The sequence below is a fragment of the Thunnus maccoyii genome, chromosome 18 (genome assembly GCF_910596095.1).
Source record: "Thunnus maccoyii chromosome 18, fThuMac1.1, whole genome shotgun sequence".
Lineage (NCBI taxonomy): Eukaryota > Metazoa > Chordata > Actinopteri > Scombriformes > Scombridae > Thunnus > Thunnus maccoyii.
This window is the reverse complement of record NC_056550.1, coordinates 3,622,723-3,649,243: the sequence shown is the minus strand read 5'-3', so window position 1 is coordinate 3,649,243 and position 26,521 is coordinate 3,622,723. Positions and strand designations below refer to the sequence as shown.

The following is a 26,521-nucleotide window of genomic DNA, read 5'->3' as shown; positions in this document are numbered from 1 at the left end:
GAGTCAGGGAATTCCTCTTGATGCCTACAGAGCTGTGTTCCAGACAAAGACAGGTCATTTAATAAATTCTCTAATTTGCTCAGTATATTTTTGTATGCAAACCCAGTTTCACCAGGAAAAGAAAAATGTTGAAATAGTAGGAATGGTAAAAAATAAAATGATAGTAGTAGGTCAAAATTGCATGGGATGGGTTTGCAATTTTTCAAGTCTGTTTTAAAACAACAGTCTTGCTGTGACCATTAGAAGATCCCTTCACAATGCATTTACAATGTTAGTGATGGGGGATAAAATTCACAGTCCTCCTGTGCAAAAATGTATTTAAAAGTTTATCTGAAGCTAATATGAAGCTTCAGTCGTCCAAATGACTTTCAGTGTTCATATGGGCACCTGACTGTTGTTTTAAGAAAAACTGAAAAATTCTGAACATACCCTCTAAGTCAAAATATTGACTGTAAGTCATAGGTTTCAGATATTGAAAATTTCACTGTCTACATTCAAATTATGGGATAGCAATTCAAGTCACTTGCAGTGTCCCAGATCCATACTACAGAGTAATTGTACTGTTTTTACATCTAGTATAGAAATCCACAATGTTTTATACTAATAAGAGGAGACTCAAGTCATACTCTTGATTTACTAATAATTTTGACCTACTGTGAAGTTTGTTGACATTCCTGAGGTTTCAACTGTTGTTTTATTTGTTTGGCGGTAATGAGCTTCCATACAGTTGTACACAGTCCTCTCATTAAATAGCTTTCAGCACGAGCTAAAAGGGAATTTTAGGTCTGGAAGCAGTTGCTTAATATCCCGTTTTATTGTGGTGGAAAGCAGGGAATGCGGGGCGGGTGTTAGCACGCCTGTATTTCTTTTCATTTATTTATTTATTTTTGCTCTCAGATGCTTTTTTTCCCCTCCCATCACTTTATTTATAGAAAGCGTCACTTGCAACATGTGTGACAATAATACAATAACAGAAACTATTAGCCATCATAATGAAACAAAGATAACACAGAAGACATGACTTCACTTTCAGTTTGTTGGTAACACACCTGTATAATTATTAACAGCTGGCTTCTGACGCAATGCCTCGTGTCCGAATCGTCAATCATCGCCCTTTTCCGTAACTTGAGCGAGCGAGCCTGCTTATGTCACAGCAGCAGCAGTCAGTCCGGCGGAGCTGAAGACGGGAACGATGATGGCGACCGCCAAACCCATTCTTTTACTGTTCATTTAATTTAGTAAAATAATTCCCCACGATGGAAGGACATGCTTTCCCCGACCAAGAGCAGCTTTTGCTGTTTCTGAGGAGGCTCAAGGAGGTTTTCGACGTGTGTGACGAGGATGCTGACGGCTTCATCCGGGTGGAGCACTTGGTGGACCTCGGTCTTCAGTTCGGTCAAGGAGACGAGGTTAGATACTGGGAAGGACTGGTTAACTATAGACAGATAGCTCCTCTAAATTCATATACATCGTATTTAACAAGCTATGGTCGGTCAACTAACACTTTAAGTGGCGACTCATAGACCCAATAAGCTCCTGACAACAACAGACAACCTGTCATATGTGTTGAATGTCACAGGTGTGCCTCAGACATTTGATAGCTAGTGGCACATCTGCTGGGCTGGATGTCATGCTGCTAAATGACATGTATGACAGATGACTGCAATGACCTGTCATGTTTGCTACCTTCAAATTCTGTTGGTCTCTTCATGTTTGTCATCCAGTCAGTTCTTACAGTATAGGAAAGCCAGAGGAAGTGAGGGATTTAATAGATGCTATACAAGTTTATAACTGTAGAAAATATATTTTGAGTGAACTTGGAATGAAAAACTCAGGTATTGGCATTGAAAAATATTTAGGGATTAAAAGCAGATATTTCAGTTCTAAAGCTTGTAGGCCTATTTCGTAGTGTTTAACTTTAAGTATATGATAACACACTTTAACTTAAAAATACTTTTGGTATCTCCAGCCTGCAGTTTCTTTGTTGTTTGGTGGTGTATTTTGTGAATATGAGGTTTTTGAAGTTGGCAAGTTGAAGAGCAAGGCTTTATCATACATGGACAATGCTGTTTATACTGTGTAGGGCTGCAGCTAATAATTATTTTCATTACTTGATTAGTTATTTGGTCTATAAAATGTCAGAAAATGTCAAATATAATTTCCCAAAGCCCAAGATGCACCCTTAGATATTTTGTTTTGTCCCAACCAACAGTCCACAACCCAAAGATATTTTAGTTTACAATCATTGAAGACTAGACAAACCAGAAAATATTCACATTTAAGAAGCTGCAACCAGAGATGTTCAAAAGAGCTGCAAGAATTAGTTGGTTAATCAATTAGTCAGTTGACTCAAATTTAATTGCCAACTATTTTAATAATTGATTTTAAATAATTTTTTAAGAAAAAATGCCAAGTTCTTGTGCTCGACCTTCTTAAATTCAAATATTTTCTATTTCTGTACTTCTCCATGGTAATAAACTGAATATCCTTTGGTTGGGGACTGTTTGTCAGGACAAAACAACAGATTATAGGTTGCATCTTGGGCTTTGGGAAACATCGACATTTTCTGACATTTTATAGACCAAAAGACTAGTTGAGAAAATAATGAACTGATAATGAAAATAATCTTTAGTTGTAGCCCTCAAGTTTTTTTTCTTTAAAAAATGACTCAATGATTAATTGATTATCAAAACAGTTTTCTAGTTGGTTAATCGACTAATAGTTGTGGTAACTTAATGTAGAGTAAAGTACCTTGATTTGCCAGGTCACTGGATGCACTAAAAACTGACATTCCTGTCTGGTGATTTTACCAGTAAACAGTTTCTCAATTGATTTTCAAGATAATGTACTATGTCATATAGATATTCAGATATAAAGTTACATAGGATTTTATTCATATTACCATCCCTATTACTGATAGTTTCACTACTGACAGAGGCCTCAGTAGACATGCAGGGTCTGGCAAAGATCTGTCAAGTGCCTTGCTAGGTCCATTGTGTGATGGTTGGAAGTTTTGTCCCCTCTGTAGCCTCTGAGAATCCGACTCTTTAAGCCATGGAAATCTCTGAAAAACCAAGCAGACAAAGGGTTTAGAGTGCGATGGGAAAGGTCACAAGCTGAGTGCTTGTTGGCTCGTCAGAGTTGTATCAGACCACACGAAATGAAGTGGAGAGACTTCACTGTCTATATGTTTGGTCCATCATGTGTCCCCACGAGGAGCCGGTTAACAGCCATTGAATGTGTGGAACTTAAATTTTAGGGTTAGGGGTTAGTTATTAACCTAACATGAAAAAGTGCACATCCCCAGTACAGTTTCATTTAGGGCAGTGGTAACCGACCATTTTTTGCTTATGACCCTTTGGGTTCAGTCAAAGAGCGATTTTCTCTTCACAGATTGTTTCATTTGAATAATGTTTAGAGGCCTGAAGAGGTTAAAGTATACAGTATTTCACTAATGAATAAATACAATTTTGTGTGGTAGAATTGAGTTTTTTCTTATTTTTTTACCTGGATGATCATCTCACAACTCCTTGTAAGGGCCCAGACCCCCTGGTTGCGATCCACTGATTTAGGGGACTACTTATTGTTGGCAAGTGTTAGTCCAGAGAATTCTCCAGACACCACATCAATGTGACTCAATGTGACTCTGTACTGATGCTGGTGCAGCAACTCAAGCCAAGCTATACTCCTATGTTGCCATACTCAACATTGATTGAACCCCATTTGGTGGGTTTCAGCACCAGCAGTGCGAGTGCGCTCTCCATGGTACTGAACCTGGGGCTGCCATTGGTGTGGCAGCTAGTGGTCAGTTGTAACTTTCAGTTATCATTTTATTGCTTACATTTTTAGCTGCATGTGCTCTTTGTTTATATGTTGCTTTCCATACATGATGTTAAAGGATTTGGCTGGCGATTTTCGATATTTTTCTTACTGTCAACAAATCTCATGTGCACTGGGTGACATTTTCTCTCTTTGGAGCCATTTCTAAACAAGTTATGGTAATCACCGTTTTCATGGGTGACAGATCTTGTCACCCAGTGCAGTGGTGTGACTCACTGATGTGTTTTTAATAGTTTCTGGAAGACAACAGAGGTCTACGGCACAGAGGAATATGATATATCAGACTTTGGATACACACACAATACTTTTAAGGAGATTAATTCATTGTTGGTTTGGCTCTGCACACAAGATTTGTTGACAGTAAGAAAAATATAGAAAATTGCCAGCCAAATCCTTTAAGCTGTAATCAGTACAGCGCTGTAAAAGATTAAAGGGGCACTTCCATAAAGCTGAGGGACTCACAAGTGACAGATTAAAAAAGGAATGTCAGATTTGAGGCAAGCGTGACTCGATTTCATATAAGAAAAGGACAGTTTTATATCATTCAAAATAGTTCATTTAATGTGTGACTGTAAATTATTCCAGTCAAATGGAGCCTTAAAATGAGCCTCATACCAGTGTTACAGACAGTGACAGAGGGAATAGAGAAAACATTGATGTATGTGGCTATAAAAACTGCTTCAAACAAAATGGGTATTGAAAATGAATGAATTTAAAAATCTTCTGGCATTTAGAGACAGCCACTGAAGAGTCTCATACACATCACAATGACCAGTATGAAATGAACAACTCAAAATAAATCTACTGTAAACAGTTTATAAATTACATTTACAGATTAAAGATGAGATTTAGTAGTCTTATGATACACACATATCACATGTACACACACACATACACATGTCAGCCTAATCCAAAATGAATAGCAACAACTGGGTTTAGGATTTGGAGCTAAATATCTCTCTTTATTAGTTTAAAAGTGAGTCTGTGAGCAGTGTATTTGGAATAGCAGAGAGCTGCTTCCAAATATGCTTAAACTGTCTATCTAGTTTTTCCATCTTTGTCAGATTGTTTATAGAGTGAAAGTGTCTTTGTAATAGCATGTAGATATATATAGGAGGATTAAATTATGAATGGTGACTGAAGATGGTTGGGACTAAGTGAGATCCACTGTGTGTGTTATAGTTATGGATGGAGTGTGTGGAAACCAACATTATCTCCAGATTTCATCCATTTCAGTGTGAAATTAAACTGGCAGTATGTGGATAAAATAAGTAATCCATTACAAAAAAACAATACACCACCATTATTTTTTGATCAAACTTGTGTTATCATCATATAGTAGTATACAATTAGAATAACTGCCTGTTGGTGTGTTTACATCAGATCTGACAGCCAAGGTTTCTGAGGATGTTTCTACCAACACTGAAGTTTTAAGGATGCATGTCTATTTGTTAACCAAATCTAAACGCTTGGATATTGGATGATCCATAAGTGCACCACCTAATGCAGCAAATAGTTTCATACCCTGTTGAAAGAAAATAAAATCAATGGATTGGAAATGAATCTAAAAATGTGGTAGGAATTGGACAATGGTTAGCAATAATGAAAAGTATATGTTGTAGCACATGTATTGTAGATACTTTGCTAAAACATATAATTGAAGAATTTATTTCATATGAAGGATACATTAGCTTCTTTTAGAAATGACCACCCAGTTCCTCAAATATCTTGTTATACCTGGGTTAGAATAACTCAGTTTGGTCATTGTTGTGTAGAACAAGGAAGAGAAAGAAATTGAACCCATTGGAGAAATGGGTATAAATAGTAGATGAAGCAGGTTAAAACCTGGATGCACCTAGCATCCCAGATAAATGATATCTAACAGTGAGAGTAGATTTTCCTTTAAGCTGTCATGGCGGCTGAGCATCCAGAACACATCACTAAAAATAACTCAGCAGTACTAAGAGGAAGCTACTTCTTCATCTTCCTCCTCCCCTCTCGCAGCTCCGCTCATCTCTGTGTTCTTTGTCACCATGGCGACGAGAGCCTCACGAGGAGTCTATGAGCGGATTGGTCGGTTATTAAGTAATGAAATCCGCCTAACTGCTGGATACAGCCTATGAGATGGTGCTCTGCACCAGTGCTGTATTTACATTTGCTTCATTTGGAAAACAGTATTCTCACCAATGACACATCCAGAAACACCCGTTTCTATGGTGATTAGTTCAATGCAGTGAGTGCCTTTGCAGTCTGTGGATTATAAACCGCTACATATGAAATAACATCTTTATTTCTCATGTTTATCTTGCAGTCACAGTGCTGTTCCTGTACTGCATGTATGCACTTATACACACTTGGGAGTATTGCAAGTACACATACAATATTCATCAAAGCACATACAATGCATTTTATATATCTGTGCTCTCTGTATTTGCTCAGTATTATTTGTTCTGGCACACCTATGAGGAAAACATAGCTTTCATCTATTAAAACATCACAGAGTTGTGTTTTAAGGAGCAAACCATGTTGTGCTCACTTTAGCCCAGACTTGGAACTTGCAGGAGAAAAGCAATCTTTCACAGTGATTATATATTGTTTACCGTTTGCCAAAATTACCTTACCTTTGTGTAGTTATAGAGTTCCAGTTGCAGACTCATTTGAAAGATCTACTGCTGATTTATGGTGTGGTCTTATGTTAATGAGAGACTTCAAAATCGGGGATATAAATGTTGGCAGCCAAAAGCACTGCATTATGAGCTGAACTCAGAGCTTCACTGTGGGAAAATCAACTGCATAAGACACACAATAAGAAACCATAGATGTGGTGACTAGGATCATGTGAATTTGATAGCTGAAGACAACTGTTGTGCTTTTTATATACAGGATTTCTGTAAGTGCTGATCAAAGTACTATATGTCATGTTCTTCGTTAGTTTTGTTTGTTCTGTGTAATTAATTGTGCTCCTGCTACACCAAAGAGACAGGAACAAAAAAAAGAAAAGAAAAGAAAAGAGCATTTCAATCACAAAGGCCGCTCCACTGGCCACCAACATAATTGGCCTTCACCATTAATTCTGCCTATGAGACTATTACAGGCTTATGTTATTATATAAGCAAACATCCGCCAACCTCCTCTTAACTGTCTAAAAAACATGCTGCTGTCATGCTGCCATACCAATAAAAAACCTTAATAACAATACAAGAGATTGTAAAAACATTAGAAAAGAAACACCTATTATATATGTTTCTTATATATGTTGTTGAAAGTGTGTGTGACCCGAAATGGTGACTATTCAAGAAAAAAAATCCCCAACTTGTGCACATGTTTGAATTAAGGTCAATTCATTTTTCAACTGATTGATTGATTAGTCTGTTTTTTATATAGTTGATTAATCATTTAAGTAATTGTTAAGCAAGCATTCCCTGCTCTTCCAGTTTGATGATGTACTGCTTTTCTGTTTCATATCATTGTAAACTGAACATCTTTGGGTTTTTAACTGTTGGTCGGACAAAACAAGACATTTTAGGAAGTCATCTTGGGCTGTCGGAAACCATGACAAACATTTTTCACTTCTGACATTTTATTGAACAAACAATTAATTGGCAGATTAATTAATAATGAAAATAATCATTAGTTGCAGCCCTAAGTTCAGTGTATCTAACTGATAGCAAGTAACAGTAAGATATATCGGTGACATATCGCATTTAGATTTTACTAATTGTTTTATATGGACACATGAGGTTGCATGTACATTGTTGGACATAATTCAACTTAATTATTATAATAGGTGCTAACAGAGCTATTATTGTAAAGCATCATAAAAAACAATCAGCTTTTATCTGAACTCAAATGCTCAAATATTATTTTTGTCTTAAGAATTATAGAAACAAATACAAATAGTGGCCTTTGTGGAAGAGCTTCATTGTATAATTAAGTAATAATCTTCTAATAGGTGATTAGTAGACACTGGCTTCTGCCTGTGTGACACTAAGTCTGCAGGTGTTTGATGTTAAATGGGTGACACAGAGAAGTATTAAGTTTAGACACAGCACGTTGACATCTGCATTTAAGCCCGTGTGATGATGTGGCACAGAGCTCTGGGAACATGTGACTGTGTGTGTGAGATAACATTCTTCACACATCATATGGCCCTGCAAATGCTGGTGTAGCACAGGTTGTTCCACAGTATACGCTCCGCTCTCAATAGGTCATTTTGATCTGCTTATCTAGACTCAGAAACATTCTCCCACCAAAGCTCTTTTCCAGATCAAAGCCTGTGTCAGATGATATTTCCAACACCTGCTCAGAGCATGACTGTCACGGTCTTCTGATGTGTGACTGTAGCGTTATTTCAAACCAAAGGAAATGTTACATCAACTTTGTGTCAAGAATAGATGCTGAGGGGGACAGAAATGAGCCTGCCTTGAGGGGAAGCTGCATGGCATTGTCAGCAATGATCAGCATCTGAGGACATGTACAGTAGGCTAAAGTATCCTCCTTTTTGACCAAACTGAATTTTAACAACTAAACTTACAGTACATGTACACCAACAAACCAGTGTATTTATTTTATTAGTTCAAGAAACATGACACACAGTGCATATTTGCATATACTGTACAGCATAATTAATTGTCCCATAAAATAATTAACACAGTTCATAATTAACATATTCCTGCACCCTTCTTATCTCACGCCTCCATCCTTCCTCCTCCCTTTCTCTCCATCTGTGATGTTTATTTTTGTTTCTCTCTGCTCCTCCTCTTCTGTCACCGTTTAAAACATGCACTGAAATGAAATCAAATGTGTTTTCCCTCATGCTTAGATGCTTTTTAAGACAATACTTAGACAGTCTCTGACCTTCATCACATCTTTATAAATCCTGTAAGTGGGAGAAAGGAGGATGAAAAAAATCACTACAGTGAGGGGATCTGGTGGCTTTGTTATGTTGTGGGGGGCATTTTGCTGGCATGGTTTGGGTCCACTTGTCCCCTTAGAGAGAAGGGTCACTACTAATCAATACAAAGTTGTTCTGAGTCATCACCTTTATCCTATGATGAAACATTTCTATCCTGATGGGAGTGGTCTCTTCCAGGATGACAATAACCCAATTCACAGGGCACGAAGGGTCACTGGATGGTGCGATGAGCATGAAAATGATGTGAATCATATTCTATGACCTTCACAGTCACCAGATCTCAACCCAATTGAACACCTATGGGAGATTTTGGACCAACGTGTTAGACAGCACTCTCCACCACCATCATCAAAACACCAGATGGGGGAATATCTTTTGGAATAATGGTGTTCATCCCTCCAGAAGAGTTCAGAGACTGTAGAATCAATGCCAAGGCACACTGAAGCTGTTCTGCCGGCATGTAGTGGCCCAACACCTTACTAAGACACTTTATGTTGGTTTTTCCTTTAATTTGTCACTCATCTGTATATTCTATTCTATTTTATTCTATTATATATATATATAGTGAGTAAAACTGAGTGTAAACAGACTTTGTTTCCAAGAAAACTCTTCACAGCAAGGTTAAGTTTTACACATACTTCATAATAGTTTCTCATGAGTGAGAAAATTGCACAGAGATATGTTGATGCAACATTTCAGAATTTCTCTGGTGCAGATGTTCAGCTAGTAAAAAAGTGTACATTTCATAACCTTGCACATTTCTGCTTTTGAGTTCCTCTTTCCACTGTGCATGTCTGTACATATTCTAGGTGTAATGGTAGAGGTTGAACCAATCCAAGGCAGGTGTGTACTCTGTAATACTCATAGTTTAGGAAATCCTCTTTCCTGCATCGGATAAGGTGGAGCTATGTCCAACAATTTTAGTCATTCATAGTGTTGCACTCGGTTGTACACATGAAAAGTGACAGAAATAGTTGTGTGATGAATGAAAAAGAGAACTTCAGAGAGAAGTTCAAACCCTGCTTAGACCATCAAGGGTCTAATGATAGCAGGTGCTATATTGTGTCCTGTGAGGAAAATTGGTGATTTATGATTTTGTGCTATAAAAAAAAACTCATTTAACATCTGTCTTTTGCAGGTGAAGAAGTTAACCAGGTACCTGGATCCTAACGCTCATGGGAAGATCAACTTCAAAGACTTTTGCCACGGAGTGTTTGCTATCAAAGGTAAGAAATAAATTAATGAATGAAGTATGAAAGAGGTATAGCAGAGAGTTTGTTAAATACTGCACTGTATCAGCCCTTCCTTTCCCCAGGGAAATTGTATAATGAGCTTTAGAGGTGCTGGTAGGTGGATTTCTTACTTTTGGGCAGATCCAGGCTAGCTTTGTCCCCCTGTTTCCAGACTTTGTGCTAAGCTAAGCTAACCGGCTGCTAGCTATAGATTCATATTTATCACAAGATTGGTATCATTCTTCTCATCAAACTCTTGGCAAGAAAGCCAAGAGGTAAAATATTCTTTTAACTACAGATAATATTTTTCCTGCATTTATCTAAAAGGTACATGACTATTATTACCTTTAAACAATAGTGAAACATTTATTCAAGATGATTCAACCTTCCTCCTTCCAACAAAAACAACCGTCTTCCTCCCTTCCTGCCTTCCTCCTTCTAGGTTGTGAGGAGATACTGAAGATGGCTGTGGGTCCTCGCAATCTTACCTCCAGCCAGCCAGCTGTTACTGACAATGGTTACATTTACCAGGTACAGTCTTTTGCACTACTCCCCCGCCCACACTCAAACTTTTAGTCTTTCTGTCGTTCATCTACTCTTTTCTACTTTCTGACTGTCAGATGGACAGTCTACTCAAGAAGAACACGGTTGTGTGTCACATTGTTGCCACCACATTGAAAAGCCATGTTTTAATGGTCTTTTTAGCCTGACCATCCTCAAAGGTGGAACAAGACACTGGGGGTGGGTGGATAACAAAGCAGAAGTAGTTTATTACTGCTGCCTTTTTGTCATTGTACATTCATTTCAAATATGAATAAATGTTACATTGGGACCTGCAATGATGAGACATATTACATTATTAATGGACCTCACCCAACTTCAAACTGAGTAGAGGTTTAATCAGCCAAAGTAAATTAAATCTGTCTTGGTGTGCAGGGTCATGTATGTGTAGGGGTTAGTGAGGGAAAAGTTTTCTTTGGCAACATAAATCATAATTTATAGTAATTATGTCAAAATTGCTATAAATTATGACATAATTTATAGCAATTGTGGCTCACTATTTCAAAATTATGACTCAAAAGGGACAGATCATGCTTTTTTGATTTTCTGTTATTTTTATACTGTTATGATATTGGATGTTAAACATGGTTAAAGAAAACTTGAGGTGAATGTTTGTTGAAATGCTATCTAGCCAGGTCTTCAACCTGATCTGAACCTCCACTTCCTCCTTGTGATGATGCCAGATTGTTCACACATACCCACAAACAGCCATCTGTTCCTTAGCCTTTGTTGCTAAGGTTGTTCCATGAATTGTTCACATTGTCCACTTGCATTTTTGGATCTGATTCAGGCTCCAACTTGTATGGATTTATTTGAGGAGTTTCCATTTCGAGGAGAGAATGAGATTTTTGAAGAAATATTTATCATATTTACTGGCATAAAGAGCCAGTATAAGATGAATGAGGAGTTTTTAATTGTAAATCATGCAAAGATATTCCAGTAGAGCCTCAGAATAGAAATATAGACTGGGAAGTGTGCAGAATATGTCCTCTTTAAAAGCCAAAATTTTTACTTAGCTTCTCACAAGGTCAACTTAAAAGGTTAGTAGGCTATGTCATAATTTTGAATTTTGAGTCTTGAATTTTATATCATTGAATTTTGAGTATTTTAATTTTCATTATTACTAGCTTTTCATCAACTTTTTTTCCAAGAGGAAACAAGCTACAGTTGTGTCCCATAATGAGACAGTAAGTCAAACTTATAAGATATTAAGTATAAATTATGACATATGTCAAATGTTTGACTTACTTATTATATCTTATTATCTTACTTATTTTTTTTACTTCATACCTCAAAAATTTGCCCTCAGTTTTTATTTTTGTTATTCCTAACATTTCATCTATATTTTTTTTATTTTCCTGGCAGAAATGAGCTTTCATGCAGTTCTAATTTGAGCAATATGTCTTTTTTTTTTGTCTTTGGACTCCAGCGCACCTCCAGCACGCACATATGCATAAATGATAAGGATATCAATGAATATGCAGCATATATCGTAAGTTTCTCCGTTGCAGTGCATGACTGCTGATGCCCCCTCTAGAAACCAGCTCAACTGAACAGTTGCCTAGCAACAAGAGTAAGAGAGAGCGAGAGAGAGGTGGAGGTGTGGCTTTGTCCCGGCTAAAGCATCAGTGTGTTTTCAAATGAGCTGCGGCAATACATGTGTGTAAGGGATGCTTGTGTTCAAGCTTTGATCACATTGAGCCTTCAAGCTTGAGGAATACTGCGGATTTTGATTCTACCTCCACGACAAAGGATACCGTTTGGATGATACACTTGCACATACACACGCGCACAATGGTGTGACTGGTGGCTCGAGACTGGAGAGGAGACACGTGGCAGGCACACTTTATTGGTAAGGTGTGTATGTGTGTGTCAGATTGAGAGAACTTTGTCGGACAGTGAATTGATCCTGGCATGGTAAATGACAGGAATATTTTGTAAATGTACACACAGGCACCAAAATAACCTGATCTTTGGATGTTATCACACAAGATTAGTTGTTTTTGAACTAGGAGTAAAAAACCTATGGTGGGTTTTATCACTGCACTACTTAGTTTTACACTTGCATAGTTTTGAATGTAAAGTTTGAATGCTAAAGCTCCTTTACACACATGATCACCCACACAGGTGTTTTCACTTAGTTTGGCTGATTAGGTCTCTCATGACTGTTTGCATGACAATTTAAGCCTTCAATCATTCTCATTAGCACATGTTACTTAGTGTTGGTCTTTGTGGAATCACACAGGTGTTTCAAGTTATTCTGCTGATTAAAAGACCTCTGCTGAGGGGGAAGTTGGGGTGAGCTGTGCTGGGAATCTTTTGAGGTCACAAACTTGATTTACTAATAAGAATAATTCCACCTGGGCCACATACTGTAGACAGACTCATCCCTTTTATATTAAAAGATGCTTCCCTAGAGAAGGATTTGGTTACACCGCACATTGCTGCTCAATTAAAGGTCGCTGAGCCAAACTAACATTCATCAGTTCCTACATACTACACATCAGTATTTGTTGTTGTAAAGTATGTGATCTGATACTGCTGGTTTATTTTAGCAGTTAACGTCACCTCTCACACTTTTTTCCCCCCTGCAGACTTTGCTCAAGAGAATTGTGAAAAAGTGTAAACAGACATGTCACTAACCAGCATTATGTGTACTTGCTTTTCTTATGCTGGAATGTTGGTGACTTCCAAATATGTTGACCTAAGCAGGCAGTGAACAACAAACACTACAATTCATTCAATTAAAGATGGGATATGATCCTCACTTTACTGTCTGCAGACATGTGGACGCCCTCACACCGTCTTATACTCAGGCACTTGCACTGATCACACGGGGGGCGTTAATTTAAGACGTTAGGGTTCAGTGCTTGGGGCTTAGTGAGGACATGGGAACAAGGTCATAAAGGTGGAAACTGTCTTGCCTGTCGATGCTGGAGTTGAACAGCGATTGATGTGATTTCACTCCAAATTGTACCCACTTCAGATATTTTCCAGTCAGCATTAGAGAACATGTACCACATAAGAATATGCTCTCAAGTAAGTTAAATTCCTCATTTACCTTTCTCTTTGTCATAGTTTTTTGCCATATCTTCACACACACCTCTTAATCCCAGACAAAAACATGTGTATAATTGATGAATGAAAGCTACACAGCAGTCCCTCAGAGACCACACCATGTTTTCTGTATCGTGTACATATATATGTGTGTGTGTCCATACACAAAAACACAAACCAAAGTCTTAAGTCAGAACAGGGGAGGAAAGAATGTTTTGTCATTTAAGGTGAAAATCCTGTGTGTGTGTGTCAGACAGGGTGTGTACCTTGCTCTGGCACCTCAGTTGGGTGAAGCCAGACAGGCTCATGCATAATTAATAACACGCAGATCTGAGGCATACTACATCCCACTCTGTTTCTGATAAATCAACCCAGGAAACCATCTCCAGGTCAAATACTAGAGGTGAACTGTACCATCGCAGGTTTGAATTGATTCTGTTTAAGACACTTTAAATGCCCGAACAACTGAAATACAACTGCTCTGTGGTTTAAGTGAGAAAAAACACAACTATAGGAAACAACTTATTCAAAACACAATGGGGCTGTTCCTCTGTAATGTAAGACATTTAATATTTACAGATCATTGAAATGGCAGTCGATTATAGGAGGATGGTTATTATTGTGGGGGCATTTTTATGTAATTATAGACTGATTAAAAATGTATTTTTATGAATGAAAAGTACTACCAGATTATATGTAATAAAACAAACACTATCACTGTCCCAGAAGTATTTCTGAATAATTTCCCTAGCAGTTAGTGGTATGGTCGCTGAAATAGAAAATGACAACCAATGTCCTTATTCACCATTTTTCAAGGATAATGAATGCGCAGTAGTATGTGGCGCCCCTCTGAGACAGGACAGACCTTATAAGGTAACGTCCTCATATACCCAGTTCAGCTGCTTAACCTGGGCTTATTTTGTCACAACCATAAGGTCCAACTTAGCATACTGGTGTGTTTTAAACCCCTGCAAGTCCTGGTTTAGCTGAACCCATTCTAAACCGCTGTTAAGCTAGTCAAATGGTAAGTGAAATAGATAAATAAATAATAATAACAGCCCCAAGGGTTTATGGGTATAAGAAGATGTTCATTTCTGGTGTCCAGCAAATGTTTTCATGTCAGTATTTCCAAGTAAACAGAAAATGTGAACATCTAATTATTTCTGCACATAATATGTAGTCTACATCAGGAATTTGTGCTCATTCTATGAAATATTGTGCATTAGTCTGTCAAATTCACTTGGAGGTTGTGGAGTATGTTGATAGGACAGAGATGGGTAGAGGGCATCTTCTCACCCAAACATCCCTAGATGACATGCTGTGGAGCCACCCTCTTTGTCCATATTCAGTTTTTTGAGTCTTTGATCCGGATAGGCCAGACATCTTAATAATCAAGTAAATGATAAATGCAGGGTATTGCATTCTTGAATTTAGCAGTTATGTTGTTGAGGAATTCTTTGATATGCTAATGTTTAATTTTGTTTGTTCGTGTAGAACGGTGAGGCAAAGCTGGGCCCTCCCATTATCATGTGTACGCGGTCCTACCCAGAATGCAGTGTGTATGGTGAAGGCTGTGGTACTGATGGGGAGTGTGATATGGACAGCAGCACTGAAAACACCAACAGCTCTGACTCCCTGGACCCAACACAGCAAGACCGGTCAGTCAAAACAATATCTGAGAAACATATAGTGACTCTAGAAATGAACAGATATGAGCATTGATTAAACTGTTTAGAGCTATATGATGAAAATTCTCTGTGTATCAGTATCACTTGTTCCTCAAAAGCATAATAAAATGATAAATTCTTTATATTTTTATTTTTTTTTAATTTTTTTTTTACCCTTCCTGTACTTCCTACTATGCAACCCTAGTCACCTGATTGGCTCAGCATCTGCGTCCGTCATCTCTGGAGAGGAGCAGTTTGAAGACTATGGTGAAGGGGAGGATGTGGATTTCACTCCCAGCAGCCCCTGCCCTGAAGATGACACCCGAACAAATGGCTTCTCAGACTTGGGATCCTCCCTTCCCTCCAGGTTGGTGTTTGGGCTGGAAACACACCCTCACATGTCTCCTGTAGTGAGAGGGAGTTGAGTCAAAGGGTGAACAGGGGAGTTTTACATATTACTTTACAAAATAAATAGTCATAATACTGTTTGGAAATACTAATATAGCACATGACAGATATTTCAGCTTGTAATTGAAGGAAAAGAACAGGTGGCACTAATAACATTAACAATGGCTCTGCTCTATTTGAGTGTAAGCCCGTGTGACATAAGATATTTATGTGTATCTGCCCACTCAATTGTGACATTATTTAACCCACCCCCACACCCCCCATTCAATATAGGGCATTACTGGTTTGAGAAAAGGCATGAGAGCAAATCTGGGTGTATAAACAGTTGGTTTGTGCTGCGTTCTTCAGTTGGAAGTTACACCTAGTAAAGAGTAAAGCTACTGAATCACAGTTTGTTTTCATTTATTCTTTCTGGTGAGTAAATGTCACCTAAGCACCTTCAGGTTTTGTCAGTAGTCTACCCTTAATGGTTAATTCGTTGTATGGTCTGTATGGTGCTTCCTTGTATTGTTTGGTTGAACTGTAACGTAAGATAGCTGAATACGAGTGGATGCAACCATCACTATTTTAGCGTAGTTCATCAGGGATTCTATTCTCTCACAATGCACAAAGCAAAAAATGAAACATTAACTGCCCAATAAAAAAACATCCACCTCAAATTCATTTGGCAGCAACAAATACCACATTTTGACTCGTAAGTTGCCTTCCAAAAGGAATTCTATCTTATCTTTAAAACGCTACAGAGATTTTAGTGCCACTGGTAAATGAACAAAGGGCTTGCTAAGATAAGACTGTTCTCCCAGGGATCACCAGTGAAACTGACTGGCCACTGGCTTTCTATGATATGTCAAAACAACATGGCATCACAAAGTGAAAGCTGCACCGCCAGCACTGCCAGCTCTTTATAATAGATTGTGATTTGGTCAAAGTTGACATTTCAAAAAAATCATTAACATTTTCCTGGGTCAGCACAGCTTCTCTGGCTGGGTTCTCCAGTGCCTTGCTGAGCAACTGGGAAAGGTTACTTTTTGTCACGCTGGGGCGATACAATTGCTGCTTCAATCAGCTGTATTTAATAGCATTCATATTAATATCTATTGATGTTTTTAGTGTAATTATATATTTCAGTAATAGATATTGAGGTATTCTTTGTAATTGCAGTGCGGGACAGACTCCTCAGAAGATGCGGCAGCTGTATAACAGTGAGCTGCTGGACATCTACTGTTCTCAGTGCTGCAAGAAAGTGAATCTACTCAATGACTTGGAGGCCCGCCTTCGAAACCTCAAGGCCAATAGGTAAAGCAGACACACACACATACAGACACATACATACATACATACATACATACATACATACATACATACATACATACATAAACAAACAGAATACACATGAACATGCACAAAGAAATGAGTGGAAGTAAACAGGATGGTAGAGTAGATGCACTAGAGCTGCTGCCTCAGCATCACTCTAGACAGTTTAGACAAGCTCTAACACATAGACACACACAGACACACACACACACACACACACACACACACACACACACACACACACACACACACACACACACACACAAAAACCATCCAACCAAATCCCACCCTCTTGGCACCAGACACTGCACCCACATCAAAGGGTGAGCCTGAGCTGTTGCTATAGCAACAGTATACCAATCTGGTGGAGTGGCTGGTTGCAAGTTTTTGTGTCTCCGTGTGTGAGATTGCCACAATGCAGCAACAAAGAATGGAAAAAAACAAATGGCAGCTCAATAAGTGTTCATACCATTTGTAATAACCGACTCAGCCAAACTGCAAGAGAAACTTTCTATGATTTGATGTAAAAAAAAAAAAATCCTGTTATTGCTCTTTTCACTTAATTTTTGATGCTTAAATCATGACCAGAGCCAGCAGAAGTAACAGTAGTAGTACGAGCAGTTGTAATAGCAGCAGTAGTTGAAGTAGTAGTTATTGTTGTAGCAGCAAGTAGTAGTAGGAATAGAAGCATGATTCTGAAAAACAGATTATGAAAAGCTGTGTTATTGTCAATGTGTATGTGTGTGTTCGTGCGTCACTCAGTTTCTCTCTTGTGTTTCAGCCCCAATAGAAAGATTTCCAGCACAGCATTTGGACGGTGAGTGACTTTAGTTTCCCACTACTATTAACCTTTTAAATAAATAGCAAAAGTACTACGGTAATGTTGCATTTGCATAGACATATGGGGCTGGCCAACCACTTGTTACAGATCACAATGATGGGTCCAACATTTAGCAAGGTGATAAATCGAGCTCTATAGAAAAATGGTGGAAAAGCTGCTTCTGAAGCTTACACATCTATATTGTATCATCATCATGTAGCATTATTATCATGTAGGTTAATGTGTCCTCTAATGTGTCCTCTCCTCCTGCAGTCAGTTGTTCCAGGCCAACCACAGTGTGTTTGGGTCCAGCCAGGGTAGCAGCACAGAGGATCTGTTCACAGACAGCATCGACTCCTGCGACCTTGACATCACAGAGAAGGTACAAACACACACACACACACACACACGAAAAGGCAGGCACTTATTGTACATTCAAAAAAGCCAGTTTAATTTCTCTGGAGACATTGATCTTTACCATGAATTATTAGCAATAATTATTAGGAACCGTAAATCCACTTTTTCAGGTTCACCTGCCAAGTACTAGCAGTGGGTAGGACTCCCCTTTTTAATGTCAGGTGTGTGTTTTGTTGGCAGTTCTTTAATGTGGCTCTGCAGAGACTGACAAGAACTACTGACCTTGTCTCCTCTGCCTTTGAGGGAAAATGCTAACATGCCACACAACACACATGTGTACTGTCAAGTTTAAACCAGTGGAATAAAAGCAGGAGACTAGCTGAAACCTAACTGAACCTCTGCACTGCATGTGTTAAATATTGAGTTGCGGCCACATCATTTCCTTTTAGGAGAAGCTGACAGTTTGTGTACAGGTGTACCTAATAAAATGGATACTTAGCATAACACTGTAAAAGTCAGATATTAGGAATGTATAATGATACAAAGTATCTCCCTCAGGTCAGTTATCTGGAGAAGAAGGTGACAGAGTTGGAAAGTGACAGCCTGGCCAACGGTGACCTCAAGTCTAAACTCAAACAAGAAAACACACAACTTGTCCACAGGTGGGAAAACATACATACATACACACAAGCATACACACAGAGAATCCTTTAATTATTGATTTATATATTTATATTGGCCTAAAAGTCATCAAATTTACTCTTACAAAAATAGCATTGCTCTATATAATCTAATCTGGAAAATTCTATCTAATCTACTGTGTGTCTGTGTTTGCATCCCAGGGTGCATGAGTTGGAGGAGCAAGTGAAGGACGCAGAGGCGAGGGCAGATCAGAGTCTGGAGGAAGAGACGAAGAGGCACCGGGAGGCTTACAGCAAGATGGAGAGGGACAGAAACACAGAGATAGACCTGCTGTGTAGCAGGTAAACTCACCAACAACAGAATCCAAACCTTAAAAGATGCTGTTGCTGGTTGTGGTTCTGACTCTAGGTCAAAAAACACACACATCAATACCTTACTGTATGTAACTGAGGCTGTACTCGGGTAGTTATTCTCATTTTCAAAATTGTAACTCTCAAAACTGTACACTGCTACCACAGACCACCACAGAAGAAGTATGTAATCCTTAGTATTTGAAAATGGAGCCCTTAAAAACTGTGTTTGCATTTGTGTTTCAGAAATGATCACAAGTCACTTCTTCTGTGAAACTCAGCACATTTTCTCAAGACTTTTACTTAAACAAGGCCAAAGGACAAATTCCTTTCCTCCTCCTCCTGTGGTGGATGGTTGTGGCATTTTACACAACCAGTTTTGTTTCTTTTTTCAAACCAAAAAAATCCTAGCTAAAAATGTTTGCCCTATTTACACTGTGTGAAAAAGAATAGTTCCCCTTGTAAAGTTTCAACTATGTGTGTGTGCGTACACAGGGTACAGCAGTTAGAAGAAGAGAATGGAGAGATGAAATTAAATGTGTGCAGACTCAAGTCTCAGACAGAGAAACTGGACCAGGTGAGTGTGATTCACCAAAAGGATCATTCCAGTTTATTACAACTTGGCTTGTATTTTGGGGGTTTTGGCCATCATTCATATCAGTTATAATATTATATCATAATATTGTAGTAACCAAGTGAATTGCTGAGAAGGCTGTAACATTGCTAAAAATAACATGCAGAGTCAGGTGATAAGGCAGGTCTTAAACAAACCCTGAGGTTAGTCAAGCTTACAGAATACTGGCTCAAACTTGAGCCAGGAAATCTCAGCAAATACTTTGGTTAGCACAATATTATCATAACAGATGCCCAAAACTACAAAAATAAAACTTCTTTACTTTACTTTCTTCACCTCCACTCAGTTTGTTTGGTTGTTTCATAAAAGTGAGTGGAGAGAAAGAAGTGAATTTTCTTGTCCTCCCTCGACAATGTCTTCCTGCAGGAGAAACAGAGGATGACTGACAAGCTGGAGGACACTAGTTTGAGGCTGAATGATGAGATGGACCTGTACAGGAAGATAATGGACAAGCTGTGGCATAACCGCCATGAGTTTCAGAAAGAGAAAGAGGCCATGCAGGAGGTGAGGGGTACTCTAAATAACTGACAAGTTACATGGTAAATGTTTAGGAGTTGGATTTAATCGTAACTTCTCCCTACAGCTGATTGATGATCTCCGCCGGGAGCTGGACTACCTGCAGATGTTTAAGCTGGAGATGGAGCATCCCGGGAAGGGCAAAGGTCTGTCTGAGTACAACGTTAAGACCAGGGAGATCGAAATGGAACATGAAGTCAAGAGACTGAAACAGGTTCACACACACACAACACACTCATGTTTGTTCTTCTGTCGTCACGTTCCCTTCTCTACATTTATTCCCAGGTGATTAACATGGACCACACAGACATGAGATGGAACCTCTTAGAGACTGACAGATATATTGGCATGGATGATATTATCAGCTAAGATTGGCTTATCACAGATGTAACTGTAGCTGTTTATATCTGTGTCTGCAAGAAAGTTCAGTGTAGAATGTATGCATGGCAAAGGTATGATTGAAGTCATTTAAAAACATTATGCCATTATGCAGTTTATCCACCAGAGAGCACTGACAAGTTTATTTTTCAACTGTAAAATGTTCCACGTGTTACAAATCTTTGTTACAATTCTTTACTATCAAAATTAAAATGATCCTTGAATGTCTGTTCTGGCCTCAAACATTCAGTATCCGTCAGGCTCTAGTATTTATTATATGTCACATAATTCAAAATGTTTTACATAAATTTAGTAACTGAGAATTTTGTGAGATGCTTAAATGTTTATCTGTCTCTCATATTTTCTTGCTTTAAAGTCAGACTCCATATATTTAGAACCTTTTGATACTGTACTGTACATAGTGGTCTGAGTGTGTTGACCCAACTACAACGAACAAAGTTTCATCCAGAATCTCTTCTGAAAGGAAATGTTGTCTGTTTGCTTCCTCAGGAGAACCATAAGCTGCGGGATCAGAACGACGACCTGAACGCTCAGATTCTCAGTCTGAGTTTGTACGAAGCCAAGAACCTGTTTGCCTGCCACACCAAGGCCCAGTGCCTGGCAGCCGAGATTGACAACGCCTCCAGGGATGAGGTTCGTCTGCTGTCGGTGGACGAATGTAACGCTGATTTAATTTTTTTTTTTTTTTTTTTATGGCTGCCCTTCTAATGCATTCCTCTCTTTCTGTCTCTCTCAGCTGGTAGACGCTTTGAAGGAGCAGGAAGAGATCAACCTGCGTCTGAGGCAGTACATGGACAAAATCATTCTGGCCATTCTCGACCATAACCCCTCCATCCTGGAGATCAAGAATTAAACACTGCATACATAAACACACTCTTGTATTGTAATTGTGGGGACCTCCATTAACCATTTATTACCTAAACTGTACCTGAAAAATAAGCCCAAATTATGAACGTCCCAAATGTTCTCACAACTTGTGACTGGAAGTGTTGCTCACAAATGTAGTTCCTCGGGTACACACACACACACACACACACACACACACACACACTGCAGCAGCAGATCTTCATACCACTAGAACCAAACACTATTTATAATCTGTCAGTCGCTGTAGAGATGTTGTGCTGTGTTTAATCTATCCACACCAATGTTTCATCATTGTATATTTGAAACAAATGAAACCTACTGAAATTTGGGTGCTGGAAAATATTTGGGAATACACAAAAAGAAAGTAAAGTAATTTGATGTTCACTTTATTGTATGTAGAAACACTTCCAATTGTTCAAGACAGAGCTCTACAATTACTGATTAGAACTGGCCTGTCATTCACTTGGAATTCAGACACAGAAACTAGATTTAAGGAGTGTAGGACAAAAAACAGTGAGCGATCTTAAACGACCATACTGGTGTTTTGCATGTTTTCTATGAGCCATTGAAATTGTAAAACATGATGGACTGGTTTGGTAGTCTTTTTACCATCCTCCAGGTAGCTGTTGGTTTTCTTCATTTCATGATGGTGTGAAAATCAATTCAAAGAGAGGTTTACCTGAGCTCAGTGTTCCTCACAGTGAACATCACGTGTTGTATTGTTAAACTCATTGTGTGGCAACGCTGAGCAGATGTTCCAACCCATCTGCAGTAATAAATGCAAATTGGCTTTCATACTGTGTGGGAATGAATGGAAACCAGTGCAAGCATTAAAGGAAGAACACTTAAAGGAATAGTTCAACATTTTGGGAATTTCGTTCATTTACTTTGTTTCCGAGCTAATGATGAAAAGATTGACATCAGTCTCATAACTGTCTCTTAGGTACGCAGCTGCAGTCAAGACTTAGTTAGCCTAGCTTAAAGACTGTAAGCAGGGCTAAATGGCTAACCTGGCTCTGCCAGTATCTCATTTGTTTAATCTGTAAACAAACAGAAATGTAAAACAGCTCTTTGTGGTTTTAGATTGAGTTCTGTTTTGAAACTATTTCTTGACTAACAACCGTGTATCCATCCGCTCAGCACTTCTGTGCAGCATCTTCGGCTATAGTGCAGAAAAATATTGAACAGTTTCTTTAAAAAAAATCTAAAACAAATTTGTAAATTTGTGGTAAGTCATGGAAGGTATTTGTGTATATCTTGTAAATGACTACAACATGCAAAAGCACTGGTATGGTCTTAAGTGATGCTCTCCACAGTCATATTTCAAATTCTGTTCTCATGTGATCATCTGATTGCATTTCTAACCCTTTAATTTGGCTGTCTCATCACAACTGAATGTCTACATGATGTACACACACTGTATACTACATCAGATCAGTTTTTAGCAGTAGTCCAAATATTAACGTCAGTAGCTGTTATTGAGCCTTTGAGTGACAATTCAGTGCTGTGCCAAAAGCCTTTAACCAGTATGGGTCTCTGAGGAATACTGATAATAAAGGTATCTATAGGTGCCAATATTATGTGCCAACATCCATATCTTAACATTTTAGTAATAGTTGAAGGGTGTCATACCATCATACAGAAGAATTCTGCAGTTTCTCAGCTTGATAGAAACTTTTTATAAAAAATGTGATTTAGTCATTCACAAATCACCTTTACTCAAGTTGTTCATTCAATTAATTACAAATACATTTAAGAAAAATAGAAACACTATTAAACTTTGCAATGTTCTTCAAAAAAAGCACCTAATTACTGTAAGCAAGTGATCATGTGATTTAAAATGGGGAAACTCAGTTGATTTCTATGCTGCCTTTGGTGTCTTTGTGAACTGGCCTGAAACTTAGGGAGTGTTATTCTACCAGTGTTGTAAATTAGTCTTACTTCAAGTAATTTAAACAAAATATTTAACTTAAATATTTTTTCACACATACTTGAACCCACGGTGTTACCTAGATAAGCTAGTAAAGCACACCAAAAAGGTACTCCACAGGTGTGTCACCATGAAAAGGCAGTATTGAGCTGCTATAGTGAGCACTATATTATGTAATAAACAAAACTAGTTTTGCTCCATTGCACAAATTGCTCACCTAGTGATTTCTTTTTTCAGTTTCTTTGCTTGTTCTTTTGTGCATTTGCATACGAGGTATGAAAAATATTTAAGCAGTTCCGCTTTGTTTTGTCCATTTTTGCCATTGTGAGTTTTTTTTTATATTGACATTTTTACTTTGACACAGTATTTGTGATTTCATACATTGTACATGTTGTACATAATCTAGTTACTATTTATGTGCCAGTTATTCCGCTTATTAAAAAGTCTCTGGGTTTCGACACAAAATAATAAAATATGTGTTGTAGACTATAATATGAACTCATAATATATAACACACATCATAGCCAAAGTCTTTACCTGGAATAATGATATTAATCATGATGAAAAAATAATAAAGTCACAACTCACGTGTTCACTTTGATTTGTTTTATTTGTGTACCACACATGGAACAATGGATGACCTTGTTGTACAAACTAGATGTGTAAATAAAATCCATTCGCTTTGGCATGACAAAGTCAGCTGTTTGTTCTCTGTCCAATAGGATTTATGGCTTTGTTGTCCTGTTGCAGAGTTGGAAGAAAAATATACCTTGGTAAATGAAGGAGTAGTTATTATCACAGTGCAGCAGACTCCAAGACTTGCCATTCTTTCCAATCCAGCACTCATCATCTAGCCCTTTCCTTTTGATTCCTCTGTACATCTCTTATGCATTACCCTCTAATTTCCAAACCACCTCCCAGTAACAATGCCCAGTCACACCCACACAGAACCTGTTTCCAGTGGTGAAATCTCTCTGGATGATCAGGATACAGCAGCTTCTCCATCACCTCTGTCACATTTCTGTTGTTCTCGGACAAAGACAGGCTTTGGTTCACTGTGTTTGGGTCCAGTGTGAGTTCACAGGCACCTAATGGGAAGAATAAAACAACGCTTAACATCTGTTACATTTCTCTACAATGTAACATAATATCAGCCAGCGTCTTTACAACAAAAACGGGAATGTCACAAGCACAGGTTTTTATCTCTGTGATTGAATATGTGGTGCTTTGTTTTTATGAATCAAGGTACAAAAATGCACACTCACACTTCCTTGGTCCTGATATCAGCCTCTTCCCTCCATCATGTTCCACACTGGGGTTGAGAGATACAAATCAAATAGGCTTATTCTCATTTATGAATGTTTTTTCTATGCATAACATATACATTAAAAACATTACCTCTTTGAACCACAAAGCTATCACAACCAGGTAAAGGGGCATGTGAGATGCTGTCCTATCAGCCAAAGCAAACTTGTGTCAGGAACCAGAAAACTGACTTTTATGATCGGTTTAAAAAGATCAGTAAGAAGCAAATCAGGACAAGTATACTGGGTCACATTCCTAGAACCAGGGCTTGATGGATGTTCATCTAGTTGGACTTTCAGTTTTTTTGTTGCAGTTGCAATTGTAGTACAGTTTGGGGTACGTGGGGTAAGCAAAGTAAGGTGCTGGACAAGGCTTTTCCTACTGTCAGGGTTCATTGGCAATGATGGGGGCACCTGGAAGCACATGACTGAGAGGAAAAGCCACAATAATTGTAACAACTTAGAAGTAAGTTGTTGTCTCCTGATTGCCAGAGGAGCCACATCCTTTTACATGGTCTGTTTCAACAGACCATGTAAAAGAGTTTGATTGGTCTTCACTGAAGACCAATCAAACATAAAATATGTCCTCATAGGAGAAGTTATAATTGCTGACAAATACTGTACATTAATAAACACTTAAAATGTCCTTATGACAGCTTATAACTACATTATAGTGACTCAAGTTATTCCCATGAATATTTGTACCAATGCCGTCAGCTCACTTGTGTCTTCACCAATCTTTTCTAATGGACTGTTTTGTTATTCTAGTAAGGACTGAATAAAGAGTATCTGCTCATGACCTTGGTATCAAAGGCTAAACCAGTATAAACTTGTTGGCAGAAAACAAGTCTTGCAGAGAGATGACAGATCAGGTGGTGCAGATTTGTTATAATGGAACCATAATCACTGCAATAAAGACCAGCCTTGGAAAAGATTTATAACCAATAAACATCATCATGTACCCAAACACTCAAGTATTCTCAAATGGTCACAAGAAAGTGTTGAGAATTGATTTAACATATTGGCTTTTTAAAAAGTGTACCTTTACTGCTTGGGCTGGAGGTAAATTTCATTTTATCTGAAAAGCAGAAAGAGAATAAGCATATCAGGTTATAGACCTCTTTAAACAAAATGGTATAGGTTGAGGGTGATAAAAAATATCAATTTTTATATAATTTTAATTAATCTCATAACTTGTGCTTTACAGGCAATGAAATCAAACACAGTATCCCACATATTCTATAAATCAAATCTGGAGGCCCAGTTTCACAGCCATTAAACCCTGGATCGATGAGCTTTGACAAAAGTGTCTGATAGTTGGGATGACTAAAAACTGTGTTTACTTTAGGATGCTGACAATGTTGCAGCTCTAATACATTTTATATTATCTTATCATCTTATCTCATTCTGCTGCTCTACTGTCTGTTGTGCACTTAGTTGAATGCTAACGAACAGTCAACCAGTCAACTGATTGCAGTTGACTGGTTGACTGTTCGTTAGCATTCTTCAGCTAAAATTTATCAATCACCTAGTTAAAAAATAAAAAAAATAATAAAATACAAACATTAGGCCCCTATTTCTTTTTAACCCATGTAGGCTAGAAATAAAATTGTCAAATGCTTTTGACACTGTGTACTGAGTGTTTTTTACACTCAAGCTGAATCAGTAGCTGAATATTATCAGGTAATATAAACAAAGCACACTACTC

General features: G+C 38.2%; 1 protein-coding gene and 1 long non-coding RNA gene across 4 annotated transcripts; one reads left to right on the top strand and one right to left on the bottom strand.

The window, feature by feature from the left end:
- Positions 1-1,167: 1,167 nt before the first annotated feature.
- On the top strand, positions 1,168-21,585 carry rab11fip4a (RAB11 family interacting protein 4 (class II) a). Of its 3 annotated transcripts, XM_042392058.1 has the most exons (15): positions 1,168-1,409; positions 9,894-9,981; positions 10,430-10,518; positions 15,100-15,263; positions 15,478-15,639; positions 16,842-16,976; positions 17,776-17,811; positions 18,088-18,196; positions 18,730-18,833; positions 19,014-19,154; positions 19,659-19,740; positions 20,164-20,301; positions 20,381-20,527; positions 21,202-21,345; positions 21,449-21,585. In XM_042392058.1, exons 1-15 carry the CDS (start codon positions 1,257-1,259, stop codon positions 21,563-21,565), a joined length of 1,809 nt encoding a protein of 602 aa, XP_042247992.1. In that variant the 5' UTR covers positions 1,168-1,256; the 3' UTR covers positions 21,566-21,585. The 3 variants fall into 3 exon arrangements, with proteins under 3 accessions (XP_042247992.1, XP_042247993.1, XP_042247994.1); XM_042392059.1 differs by lacking the exons at positions 1,168-1,409; positions 9,894-9,981; positions 10,430-10,518 and adding an exon at positions 12,154-12,400; XM_042392060.1 differs by lacking the exons at positions 1,168-1,409; positions 9,894-9,981; positions 10,430-10,518 and adding an exon at positions 12,154-12,405.
- Positions 21,586-23,733: 2,148 nt separating this feature from the next.
- Positions 23,734-26,240, bottom strand: LOC121883659. The gene is made up of 4 exons (XR_006092257.1): positions 25,856-26,240; positions 24,775-24,821; positions 24,461-24,597; positions 23,734-24,250 (listed from the first exon to the last, which is right to left on the bottom strand). It is a non-coding gene; the product is annotated as an uncharacterized LOC121883659 (long non-coding RNA).
- Between the last annotated feature and the right edge of the window lie 281 nt (positions 26,241-26,521).

Bases quoted from the DNA above. Each gene is read 5' to 3' on its own strand.
- rab11fip4a (XM_042392058.1), top strand. From the start codon at position 1,257: ATGGAAGGACATGCTTTCCCCGACCAAGAGCAGCTTTTGCTGTTTCTG. The intron at 18,197-18,729 runs GTACAAACACAC...TATCTCCCTCAG, and splicing joins ACCTTGACATCACAGAGAAG to GTCAGTTATCTGGAGAAGAA. The intron at 20,528-21,201 runs GTTCACACACAC...TTGCTTCCTCAG, and splicing joins AAGTCAAGAGACTGAAACAG to GAGAACCATAAGCTGCGGGA.